The sequence below is a fragment of the Grammomys surdaster genome, unplaced genomic scaffold (assembly GCF_004785775.1).
Source record: "Grammomys surdaster isolate TR1022 unplaced genomic scaffold, NIH_TR_1.0 126153, whole genome shotgun sequence".
Classification (NCBI taxonomy): domain Eukaryota; kingdom Metazoa; phylum Chordata; class Mammalia; order Rodentia; family Muridae; genus Grammomys; species Grammomys surdaster.
The window spans coordinates 3,601,793-3,615,334 of NW_021620961.1; the positions used below are offsets into that span (position 1 = coordinate 3,601,793).

The 13,542-nt window shown below is 36.4% G+C and overlaps 1 protein-coding gene across 1 annotated transcript in view; it reads right to left on the reverse strand.

Annotated features, from left to right (window-relative positions):
* Ncam2 (neural cell adhesion molecule 2) overlaps positions 1 to 13,542 on the reverse strand; it is a 407,262-nt gene that overhangs the window by 107,419 nt on the left and 286,301 nt on the right. Inside the window, exon 9 of the mRNA XM_028757240.1 lies at positions 12,665 to 12,815. Coding sequence (XP_028613073.1) covers positions 12,665 to 12,815 — 151 coding nt within the window. The remainder of the gene's footprint in view (positions 1 to 12,664; positions 12,816 to 13,542) is intronic.

Below are 13,542 nucleotides of genomic sequence, written 5' to 3' on the forward strand. Positions count from 1 at the left end.
GGGGGGGGGAGGGACCTGGAGAGACAATGGATGGGGGTTTGGGGAGAGAGGGGAACCTGATCTGGTATTGGATGAGAGTAAAGTACTGAAACCATGAAAGCCAGCAGAAAGAATAGAAACAGACAACCTAGGGAGGTTGGAGGTTTGCGGGGGGACCCTCCAGGATGCACCAGAGACCTGGGAGGGGAGAGACTCTTATGACTCATATGGAGGACCTTAGATGAAATGTCTGACAGTAGGGAGAGGGAACTTATAGAGCCCCCTCCAGCAGGAAGACAGGGCATCAAATGAGGGAGGAGGTTGATATCCCACAGTAAAAACTCTGACCAATAATTGTTTCTGTTTGAAGGAACTATAGGGATGGAAATGGAGAGGAGCCTGAGGAAAAGAAGGTCCAACGACAGGCCCAAAGTGGAGTCCAGCTCAAAGGGAGGTCCCAAAGCCTGACACTATTACTGAGGCTATGGAACACTTTCAAAAAGGGACCTATCATGACTGCCCTGTGGGAGACCCAACAAGCAGCTGAAGGAGTCAGATGCAGATACTTGCATCCATCCAATGAACAGAAGCTGTTGTCCCTTGTGGTTGAATTAGGGAAAGGCTGAAAGAAGCTGAGAAGGAGGGCAACCCTGTAGGAGAACCAGCAGTTTCAGTTAATCTGAACCCCTGAGATCTCTCAAACACTGAACCATCATAAAGGCAGAGTACACCAGGTGATATGAGGCCCCCAACACATATACAGCAGAGGACTGTCGGGTCTGTGTTCAGTCCGAGATGATGCACCTAACCCTCTATAGACTGGAGGCCCCAGGGAGTTTGGAGGTCAGGTGTGGTGGGGGTGAGGACAGCCTCATAGAGACAGGGGTTTTTTGGAGTTATGGGATGTAGAACAGTTGGAGGGTGGACAGGACAGGCAATAAAATCTAGAGTGTAAATAAATAAATAAATAAATAAATAAATAAAAATGTAAAAAAGGAACTTTTAGAGAGAACTTAGAGGTAAAGTTTAAAATCACTTTTGAAAGTTTCCCATTTTCTTCCTGTGCCTTCAACTACAGGCTTGGAGTCAGAGCTGTGCAGTTTCTTCAGAGATAGAACAAAGGCTCTCCTTTACTTAATCCTTTGCCCTTAGATTACAGGTGTTGATTACCTAAGCCGTGGCTTTTAACCCTCATAATGAATAAGAAAGTTTTTAGGATGTTTTACAAGACATCGAAACGCATTCAGTATAGTTAGAGAGCTAGAATATCCGTGGATCCTCAGTCTTTAAGGCAACACCTGCGTCTGACACTGTGTTTCACTTCAATCCATTCCAGTCCTGGAGGCTTCTGGGATTCTTTCCTCTTTTTTTTTCTAGCTCATAAACCCTGCCTTAGCTATCTTAGAAATCCCTTAGTAACTTCCTGGCCTGCCCATGTCTATCAAGAGAAGTTAAAATCTTCCTTACAACCTCATAACCTTAGCAACTCACAGCACTTAAATCACAAAGTCTTGTGAATTTAAACGTTTCTGTATAAACATTCTTATGTGCAAAGATTCTTCACCCAACTCTGTCGTCTGTCATATTGCTGCCTCTTAGCCCAATTTTTCCCAGATGGTCAAGAATCCATAATGAGTTTGAAGGCATTCTGGTTAACAATTGACATATTTGTAAACGAAATCCCATAGTGCTGAATGTCTAATAATCTTATAGCATTATCACTTTGCATACATATACTCTATGATGCCAACTCAATACTGCAACCAGCCAAGAACATTTGTCAGAACTGTTCAGTATTTCAGCTATTTATGGTGAATTTTATTCCCCTAATTAAGACACACTAGTTTCTGAAGTAAAGACAATGTTATTTTCTGTACAGTATCTGAATCTATATTTGACAAATAAGAGATGTTCAATAATTAATTAAAAATTAACTAAATCAAAACTCAAGACAAGGCATATTTGGTTCATGGTCTAAGCACACAATATTTTGCATTGCAATCTAGAATTGCTTTCATAATAACACATTTTCTTCCATGGATCATTACTTATTTTGTGAAGAAGTTAGCCCCTTAATTAGTGAAGAATTAACAGTATTTCAAAATTTTTCTGAAGCACATTATAGCTTTTCATCTCTCTGAATTTCTCCACTTGATTTATACACTGAAAATTATCAAGGGAGTAAAAGCTAATATATCCTTTGGCACATTTTGAGGCTAATTCAATAAATGATTTCATAGATCCAGGGCTACTGTATGTTGAGACATATGAAGAATCAGCCATGGCAATTAGCTGAATTCAGTCCAGGTACCATGGGAATTCAGCTTGCTGAGTGGAATACTAAATTCAATGTGTGCTTAACAGTGAATGCATATTTTCATAAATGAACAGCCATCATATGCATAAATTTCATAATATTTTATTACACACAAGTCAAGTCCTAAAAATCAGATGCAATAAAGAATATCTATTATATGGCTTTTTTAAAAAGGAGACTCTGGGTTTCTCTCTAATTTTATTTTTGTTAATGATATAATTTTTACTAGTTAGAGAGTAGTTTGACTATAAGGAAGGGAATTCACTCTACTTTTAATATAATCTTTCTCCATCTGATTTTCTCTGCTCACAATAGTTAAAGCATCAATAAAATATGTGTTCCTGAGGTTGTTATTTCATGTAGTAGGTAACTAAGAATTCATTATATTAAATTTTTTATAAATATCTATAACACCTTTTAAACATTTTATGATTAGCTACAATTTTACATATAATTATCTTAAATGACTATCTTATGTAAAGTGTATTTACCAAAAGAAGCATGATCGTTCAAATGGAAATGTGATGTCAATGAATAAGATTCATATATCTGAAATTGTGGCCCCTATTGTTTGAGAAGGTACCTCAAGCTTGTATGACACTGATAGTGAGGGTTGGGAGTTTATAGCCTCTCCCCACATTGTGATTGATTTCTCTTGTTTGTGCTGTGGATAAAGATGTGACTCTCAGCCTCTTGATCCTGCCATCTCACCTAAAGCGTTCTGTGGGGACTCCCTGCCATCATAGGCATTTTTACTCCTGTACCAAAAGCTTCAAGTGAACTCTTTTATTTATTTTTTAATCCATAAGTGACTTCGTCCTGATAATTTGTCACAACAGCAGGAAAGTAACTAATACAGAAATTGGTACCTGATTTTTGGTTGTTCCTATGAAGAACATGACTATGTTGGTTTTTGGAGGAACGTGTCTGATTTTGTAACTTTGGGATGGAAAAGCACTCAAATGCTACACTCATAGTTCAAAGAACTGTTCCAGTGGAAGTCTGAACACAGCAATGCTGTGAGCAGAGTAGTCTACAGAGACCCAGTCTGTGTGGTTATAAATGGAAACAATATTAACATCTAGTGAGAAGCCTTTCCAGTGAAATTTTGACAAAAGATCATTCTGTTCTAAGTGTTTTTCTGATGTTAAATTATAATAATAATAACTACGCGCTGTGGGGATAAAGAGACAACTTAACAGTTAATAGCACTTGCATCATGTACCCTCTTGCAGAGGACCCAGGTTAGTTCCCAAGGTAGATCACAACCATATATAACACTAGGTCAAGTGAATTTAATTCACTTGTCTCATATCCAGACACATCTGAAATGCATGTGGTGGATATACATGCATACAAGCAAAAGATTTACAGACATAAAATTAAAATTATCAAAATCTTTAAAAATGAGTAGAGGACTATTTCCTTTGGCAGAGGAATGTTTAGGATAGTATAACAACAAATCTGTGGAATGGTTATTATTACTAATAACGCCTATGATGGCCAACAGTGAAGTAGAGCAAATGCAGCAGAAAAAAATAGAAAATATGCTGTTTAAAGAGAAAAGAAGCAATAGAATGCTTAATGCTACATTCAAGGTTTCTGCTAAAAGAAAGACTGCAGTTGTTAGTGAGGTTACCACTGTTACACAAGGCCTACTGCTCTGCATGGGGAATGATAACAGTGCTCTAGTGTAAACACTTTACCCAGATAGACATCCAGCTTATAAGAAATCTTGAAGAATTTCCTACTCCCAGAATTTTTCAGCATAAGAAATCTGATACTGATATTATCAAAGTGGCCCAGTGTCCATTCCTATTTGGCAGACAAATGCAGAAGTATTGCTCAAGTGCTAATGTTTATGGTGGTATAAAAGATACAAAAATGAAAGACACATAGAATCTTCCTGTATGGTTTCAGAAAACAGTTAAGGCCATCTTATAGTGATGGAGATTCACTGCAAGGCTGTTAAAAGTCATTTCTGGAAAGAGAACATTGATTTGGATGATGACCTTGAGATGCTTGAGATGTCAGAGCTGTGGCATATCTGTCAAGGATGGATACATACAAGCATTGAATCTAGAACAATGGAGGGATGCATGTTTGTGCTGATTATCTTTTCTTTTTTTGTTGTTGTTGTTTTTGTTTTTTTGTTTTTTTTACTCTTACATAGTTTTTACCAGGTAGAACTATGTTTCAGGCAGCAAAGCATTAGGGACAGAGCCATGTAATCCTTTTTTCATTGGTAGTGGATCTAAAAGATTTTGTTTTAGCTCCTCTAGGCCTCAATTTTGCTTTGACTCAGTGTTTCCAGATTGTGCTTGGAAATTATATTCTGTGATATTGTATGTTAGAAGAATGTTTTGTGGTTATTGATTTTACAGATGTCACAATTAAGACATTGTCTTGATTTTCAGAAAAAAAAAACTTTGGACTTTCAAACAGTGTCGAAAATGTTATGTACTATGGAGACATTTAAAATTTGATTATATTCATTGTGCATTATGATATCACCATTATCCAGTAGAAGGTCATGAATGAGAATCATGACACCATAGGCTCAGGTGCTTGAACACTTGCCCCCAGCTGTTTGAGGAGGATATTCAGACTTCTTGAAGGAAATACACAACAATAGGTGGGATTTGAGAATTTATAGTCTTGTGCAAATTCTAGTTCCAGGTTCAAGATGTGATCTTTCATCTTGCTATTCATATTCATATTCAGGAAACTGCCTGATACTTGCTGATATGCCTATGCCTGCCAACCATGAAGGACTCTTGTGTTCCACAAACCATATGCTCAAAATAAACACTTTTTTTCATTTTATCAAAGAAAAAGTAAAACAAATATCACAGTTATACCCATAAACAATTTTTTTTCTAAGTAACAAATATCCCGTCCCTGAAACAAGGTTTCAATTTGCAGACCTGGATGACCTAAAATTTCTTATGTAGACCACGCTTGCCTCCATAAACTCACAGTGATCTACTAGTCTTTGCTTTCTGAATGTTGGAATTAATAAATGTTAAAATTAATAGAGTGTTTGACACAATCTTAATTACTAGAATTTTCTGTTATAGTAATTGTTTTATAACAAATATCTTATATTAGAATGATTTTATATTTTGATTCATTAATATAAGATGTGGCATTTTTATATAATAATCTCTCATTGTATAAAATATTTTTAAACTATTAAGAAAAGTAATTATAAAACATAAATTTTGACTGAGAGGTAAGAAAATAAATACACAGAATACCTGTCTTATACTTAATGAACCAAGTTGTTCATTTTATGTTGATGTACATAAATCATGGAAAGAAAAATTAAAATATTAAAGGTTTATACCAGCTTTTCATAATAGCAGTCTAGTCATACTGATAACTATTCTTTTAGTTGTAGAAAAACATTTAAATCATTCCAAGGGGAAAAAGTCAAACTGCCAATATATTCATGTTTATTTTCAAATATAAAGCAAATAATATTTTATATATTTTAATATTTTTTGCTTTTATTTTGGCAGTGCTGATATATAAATGCAGGTCCTTCACACATCCTTGTCAAATAATGTGTCCTTGGGTTCTGTTTCATCAAAATAGAGTAAATATTTCATTGTTAATAGTTTCTCTCCTTTTCTGTACATGGGCATATCCTCTCTTCATGTACTTAATTATAATTTCATTAATTATTCTATACTATTCCAAAGGCAATTTTAGACAATGTGCAATATCACTTTCAATCATATTGCACATGTGAAGACCTTCCCTAATATCACTTCTAGTGCTACACAGGCGTATTGAGAAAAATAACTATGCTTGAAGGATTTAAAATTGAGATACAGAATAATAATATTTACTACTTTGATTACCTTAAACAAACCTACTGAATCTTATACTTCTTTTTATAAATATGTGATGAAGCAGTTTGATAACTCAGAGCAAAATGGTAAACTCCAACCACGACTTGTGATTAAAACTCACTGCTCTCCCTTCCCTCTAAGTTCCTCTTATTCCCTGTACTCTGTTTTTAAACTTATTGATCCCACTTAGTATTGCTTGTGCATGAGTTTAGTACCATCTACGAGATCATGCGTGGCCCCTCAATGACTATTGCACTGAAGAAAACTGAGTCTCTTACCCCAGCAACAATCAATTGCCAATTAATCTAGATTAAGAGATGGGAATTTATGAACCCCTTCCCTTTTTAAAGTTAGGATCTTGAATACCTCAAGCTATATTCAGGCCTTGTGTAGGTACTTCTGAAAGACTGTGAGTTCATGTGTACTATGGTACTTTGATATTGGATAAACACTACTTTACTATATATATCAATTACCTCTGACTCTTGATATCTTCTGGCTCTTGTTACAAGATGTTCATGCAGTTTCATCACAGCAGTAGCAAAGTAAACAACATATATTCCTATTGTCTAACATCGTTAGAGAGGTACCACTCTTGCTTAAGTTTTATTTGCCCTAGTTGTAATTCAGAAATATGATTTTATTATTACTACATCATTAGGAAGTTTAACCAATGAGGAATGGATTAGCAATCATATTCCACAAAATCTTGATACATCTTTGGATTGATTTACTATATATTGAGGAGGACAGTGAAGGCTGAGACATGACCTCAGTTGAAGTAGAGGCCTAGAAATCTGCTGTCAAAATATCCAGAAGGATTCCTTGTAAGGAAGTAGGCAGAAATGGAATAGATTTGAGTGTATCATTCAAAATAATATGCTGTAAACTTTTCCTTCAATGTCCTTTGTAAGCAGAATCTTTGAGAATCAATTACTTTATGGTGAGGGTAATAATAAAAGAAATTTTGTAATAAGATCATTGCCTTTGCAAAAGAGAAAGAAATGCATGCTTTAAAATGCATCAAGGAAAGGCAGAGAATACATAATAATCAGGAGTACAATGCACATCATGAACCTGACCATCCTGCTTCACTGATTTCACAATTCTAGCCTCTAGAAAATTCTGAGAAGTTCATAGTTTAAGTAGTCAACTACAATATTTTATTATTATCACTTTTGTCCCAGTTAACTTTGATTGGCAACTTGAAGCATGCCAAATTTGTTTCGGGGGAAAACCCTGAATGAAAAATTGCCCAGCTTGAATGTCTTTTGGATTTTGGTTTTGTCTTGGTTATTAATTTCACAGAAGAATCCACTATTTTTGGCAGCTCCATCCTTAGCTGTACAAGAGAACGAGCTAATTACTAGCCTTTCATCAATTTGGCAAGTAATGTTCTTCTATGGGCTCTACAACCTTCTTTATATTCCTTTAGTGACGGACAGAGATCTCAAATTATAATTCAAATGGATCATTCCTCTTGTAGATTTATTTTGGCCAGAATGTTTAATAACAGCAACACATACAAGGATGACAATTATCCTTGGATGACAAAGGCAACGAAGTTCTATTGAGAACTGATCAACCAAGATTCAAAGTGTTAAGGTCTAGGTAAAATACTAAGGCCTAGATGGACTATTAAAGCATACATAAAATGTTAAAGCTTAGTTAAAATGTTAAGGCCTAAGTAACAGTTACATGACAAGCCTGACATTATAAGGAAACTTTCTGATATGTTTCTGCTGTTACTGGGAAACTTTCTAATGCTTAGATTGATTACATATTCTGTTATGTTCTGTGCTCTTGGAAACCAATCATGATAAAACTTAATAGAAATGTTTTATATATTTACCCACAATAAATTTGGACCCAAACCAACTTTCCAACATCACATTCTGAACATATATATGAGCTTTACCATGCATTATTACTGAGTAACTGTTAAATTAAGTTCATCACAAAATAATTAGGACTAATTAGTATTCAATATGTAAGAACTAGCCACAGAACTTAATGACATCCCAACAGGAATCAGACATACATTATAATTGGGAAGTATTGCATTAAAACACATACTATGAACCTGCTATCTCCTTTGCTTTCTAAATGAGAGCTTTAGTTCAACAATAGCTTCAGAGTAAGGTGACACCTTTGAAACATAGCAAATGAATAGGCAGAATGCCAAGAAATAGGCTTAAGTTAAAACACAATAGGCTTTGAAGAAAAAAAAACTTAATCATTTAACAGGCTTATTTCAGTGCTATTGTACTAAATGACACAGGTTTCAAATTAGAACTGGCTTGAGTCTTTCAACTGCCTCTTGGCACTGTTACATTGTAGATGTTTGGTTTAGGTGAATAGAGTTTTGTGGTAACTTCTTATTATACTTTGTAATGTTCAAAATTTTCATAATCTTTATGTAGCTCTTGATGCAAATGTGTATATAAAACAATATCAGACATGTGTACTGTAAGAGTAGTCAATTAAGACAGTCATTTTCATGGCCTCTTGTGTACTGAAAAGTTTATTAATATAAATCTTTGTTACTTACTATACCCTATCTAATTTTGATAGATTTCAGTTGTTCATTATTTCTGACTTACTCTGTACTATGTTTTGTGATCTTTGTTTTAAATTAAGGTGATTACATTGCTAAAATTGTTATTTTATTATTTGATTGTATACTCTTTTGTGATGATAGTAGGTGCACATGTATATGTTTAGTAGAAATTAGCAACCTAGTATCTTTTTGTACCTTATCAAAATTAGCTAGGTCATTTTAAGTAGTCTAAGCTTACTGGAACTAATGGTGATTCTCCTGCTACAAGCTCTAAAGCATAGATATTGACTGGTTTTGTGTGTCAACTTGACCCAAGCTAGACTTATTACAGAAGAAGGAACCTCATTTGAGGAGATGCCTTCATGACATCCAGCTGTAAGGAATGTTCTCAACTAGTGACAAATGATAGAGGACCAAGCCTATTGCGGTTGGTGTCATCCTAGGGCTGGTAGTCCTGGGATCTATAACAAAGTAGCCGAAGCAAGGAATGGGAAGCAAGATACTAAGCTACATTCCTCCTTGGGTTCTGCATAAGCTCCTGCTTCCTAGTACCAATCCTGCTTAATTTTATGCCCTTACTTCCTTCAATGATGGACTATAATCTGGAAGTGCAAGGCAAGTAAACACTTTCTTCCACAATGATTTTTGGTCATGCTGTTTGTCTTAACAATAACAGCCCTAAGTAAGACAGGATGTGAGCTACCATACATGATTACTTTCGTTCTTTAACCTGTATTATAAATAGAACATAGGGTGATTCTAAGTATATTATGATGCTGAGATATTAATCCCATCCTAGCCTATTTTCATTTGTTTATAAGAAATTAAATTTCTAGGAAAAGAATCAAAGATAATTATCTATTTCCCATTCTCTCCAAAGAAAACTATATGACTCTGCAGACAATAAAGAAAAACCAGTGCGATCATAAAAGAAACAAATACAAAACCAAACCAAACCAAACTTCAGTCCTTTCTTGTGTGTTTGCCTTTCTCTCCCCATCCCACATCCATAACAAGCCAGCTATAAGGATATGCAGATGTAACAAGTCCAAAGGGCAGAGATGCTTGGAAAGGAGTCAGCCCATGTGAGAAGTAATGAAGGCAATCCTCTGTAGATTTTAGAAATGGCAATGCCAAAGTTCTGTGTTAAATACCACAGAAATGTCAAACAAACCCAGACTTTTCCTTATACTGGGTACACATTAGCCAACACAGCAAAGCTCTAAATGAATGCAAAAGACAGCAACAACAAACTTTGTAATTATTAGCTTTAAAAATACTCATATTTTATGAAATACTCAGAGTTTGCGGAAACATGAATATTTACAGTATTTATGAAACAACTCAACGTATCTTTACATTCAATGAATAAGAAGAGTATAGTCAAACCCAAAGAGAAAAGAAAATTAACAGATGTGAACTTAAAAATGGCTCAGATGTTTAATTCATTGCTGTTTGTCTAGGGCTGATATTTTAGGCAAGCTTTATTTGTGCTGTAGATGGTAGTAAAAAAGAACTCTGTAAATGACCCAAGATTGCTTTGCTACCAATATTGTACAGTTATCAGGCACAATGCACTTCCAGAAGTTTTTATTGTACAGGATTGTTTTAGCTATCCTGACTGGGTTTTTGTTTGTTTGTTTTTTGTTGTTTTTCCACAGGAAAATGACACTTGTTCTTTCAAGGTCTGTAAGCAACCCACTCACAAAACCTTCAACCCAAAATGTCTCCTGCCTACAAATATGTGCTGTTGGGTATTGGTTCTAATTCTATTTGTGCTAATGCAACTCCCCAAATCATAGGGGAACCTGCATGTCTGCCTGTAAGATGCTAAAGGTCCCTGCCCCTAGTTGTCTCTAATTAGTAAATAAAGTTGCTGGTGACCAATGACTGAGGAGAGAAACAAAGATGGGACTTTAGATCTCCCGGGCAAGGAAACAACAGAAAGAAAAAGGATTTAAAATCACTATTGCTGAGAAAGAGAAACTCCTGGCCTGAGAAGTGGAGCACAAAAAGACAGAGAGTCAGACAACATGTAAGAGTCAGGGATTGTGGCCCCAGTGGCCCTTCCTCAATTTGACATTGGGGTAGGAAAGATGGATATAGATTTTAGTACGTAATAAATTTAGGAGTATCAGAGGGGAGGTGCCAGTAACTTGGAAGTTTGGGAGTAATCAAGCCATTGAGCTGCTTAGGGGATAATAAAAATAAGGGTGTGTGTGTGTGTGTGTGTGTTTGTGTGTGTGTGTGTATGAGTGTGTGGGTGTGTGTGTGTGTGTGTGTGTGTGTGTGTATTTGGGCAGGCAGAAAGGAATACATACAGCCACAGCTGGAGAGTAGAGTGAATTAACCACTACTGCTTTTTCACTGAGTCCTGGGAGCTTCTTTCTTCCCTGGTATCTGGGAATACCTAGTGGCTATCCACAGTTCCACCTCCCCCACCACTACATATTTCTATTTGATTTCCTGACCCTCTGTACTGCTCTCTTGTTCTGTAAATACCTGACCCTGCATCCCCCCTTTTCCCTCCCCTCCTCTCTCTTTAGCCGAAATACACACAAAGGAGAGATACAAGTGGTTGAGACCAAGTCCAGTAGATAGGCATGGCCACCAGTTGAAGGATGAGGACTCCCACCCATCTCGAAATTTGTAACCCAGAAATGTTCCTATCCAAAGGAAAGACAGAGACAGAATATGAAACAGAGACTGAAGAAAAGACCATCCAGACACTGTCATACCTAGGGATCATTCCATCTGCAGACACAAATCCCCCACACTATTGCTGAAGCCAAGACGTGCTTGCAGACAGGAGCCTTGTAGGTATGGCTTTTCCTTGAGAAGTTCTACTAGCACCTGACCAAGACAAATGCAGATACTCATAGCCAATCATCAGAATAAGCACAGGGAGTTCAATGGAATAACTAAGGGAAGCCTGGGAATGAGCTGAAGGGGATTGAAATCCCACAGAGAGAACAGAAGTATCAACTAACCAGACTCCTGAGAGCTCCCAAGGAGCAAGCTTCCAACCAGAGAACCAGTTCTTGGCTCCCACTACCTATGTAGCAGAGGATGGCCTTATCTGATATCAGTGGGAAGGGAGGCACTTGGTCCCAGAGGACCAAGCTTGGAGGCTTGATGTCCCAGAGAAAGGGGGTGCAAGACTGGTGAGGTAGAAGTGGGTGGGCAAGTGGGGGAGCACCCTCTTAGAAGCAAAGGGGAGAGAAGATAATATGAGATGTTCGTGAAGTCCAGATAGAGGGATAACATTTGAAATGTAAACAAATACAGTGATTAATAAATTAAAAAACATATAGAAAATTACTTCAAATTCTCTGTTATGAATTAAGGTAAATGTTCAATTTATAATAGCCTTTAATCAAGTAGTTCTAGAATTAGACACAGTCTTTAGCGCACCAAATCATAAAAATCATTGACAACTTCTTTTATCAATTACTCATTTAATGATAGCAATAAACAGTTTTTGATTAAGCAAAAGGACTGACATATGCCACTGCATTTTATTATACTGATAGAATTAATTTAATAAAGTTAAGAATGATTGAAAACACATCTATATATTTCAGTCTCTGGCCTTTAAACACACACACATACACACACACACACACACACACACACAGAGAGAGAGAGAGAGAGAGAGAGAGAGAGAGAGAGAGAGAGAGAGATTGTTTCTAAGGACTTGTTTATCAAAACCAAGCATGGCTATATTTCAAAGCATAACACTATAAAGTAACTTTCCTAAATAAGTTATATATAGGAAATATAAGTTATATATTGAATTGACTGAATTGTTACCTTTTGTCTGAAGCTATGCATCAAACAAGAAAAAAAAACATGAACTCACTGTTAATTTTAATTTTCTTATAAAATGTATATTTTCCCAACCCACCTAAGTGATTGCAATTACAGCACATGCTGGGTATAACTTACATTCAATGTCAAGGTGCATGCTCCTCTGGTGCCCGCCAATCCGACTTGCGGCCTCACAGTCGTATCTACCGGAATCTGACAACTTCACATCTCTGATGTGCAGTGAAGAGCGCCCATGCTGCCCTTTAACTTCAATGCGGCCATCCGAGCTCTGTGCAGAGTCATTCAGAAAAGAAAACAAAGGGGCGATTTCTTGTGATGATGAAAAATGGTCCCTGAATTCATCATGATTATTTTGTAAGCATATCAATGAAAGTACACTGGTAACACATTTAAAAACTGAAGAGCACAGTAACAAATTTAGAAATACAGTTTCTGTATCGGATGCTTCATGGTATTCTGCTTCTCATTTTCCACAGTCACCTGCTAGGACGGCCCTGATATATAAGGCGCCCTTTCAGACATATTTTATCAACCACATCTTCTTGTTGTTTTGCTACTTTTTCTTATAACTTTTACCCTTTTATTGAAAATAGATTATTTTTTCATTACAATATATACTGATTACATTTTCTTCTCCTTCTATTCTTCCCAGTTTCTCCCCCCCTCCCTTCTCCATATCTACTCCCTTTCTGCCTTCTCTTATAAAATAACAGGCACTAGGCAGTGGTGGCCCATACCTTCAGTCCAAGGACTCAGGAGGTATAGGCAGATAGATCTCTGTTTCTTTGAGGCCAGCCTAATTTACAGCCTGGACAGCAAGAGATGCATAAAGAAACTCTGTCTTGGTAAAACAAAATACAAGAACAAAAAGAAAAGAAGAAAGAAAGAAAGAAAGAAAGAAAGAAAGAAAGAAAGAAAGAAAGAAGGAAAGAAAGAAAGAAGAAAGGAGGAGAGAGAGAGAGAGAGAGAGAGAGAGAGAGAGAGAGAGAGAGAGA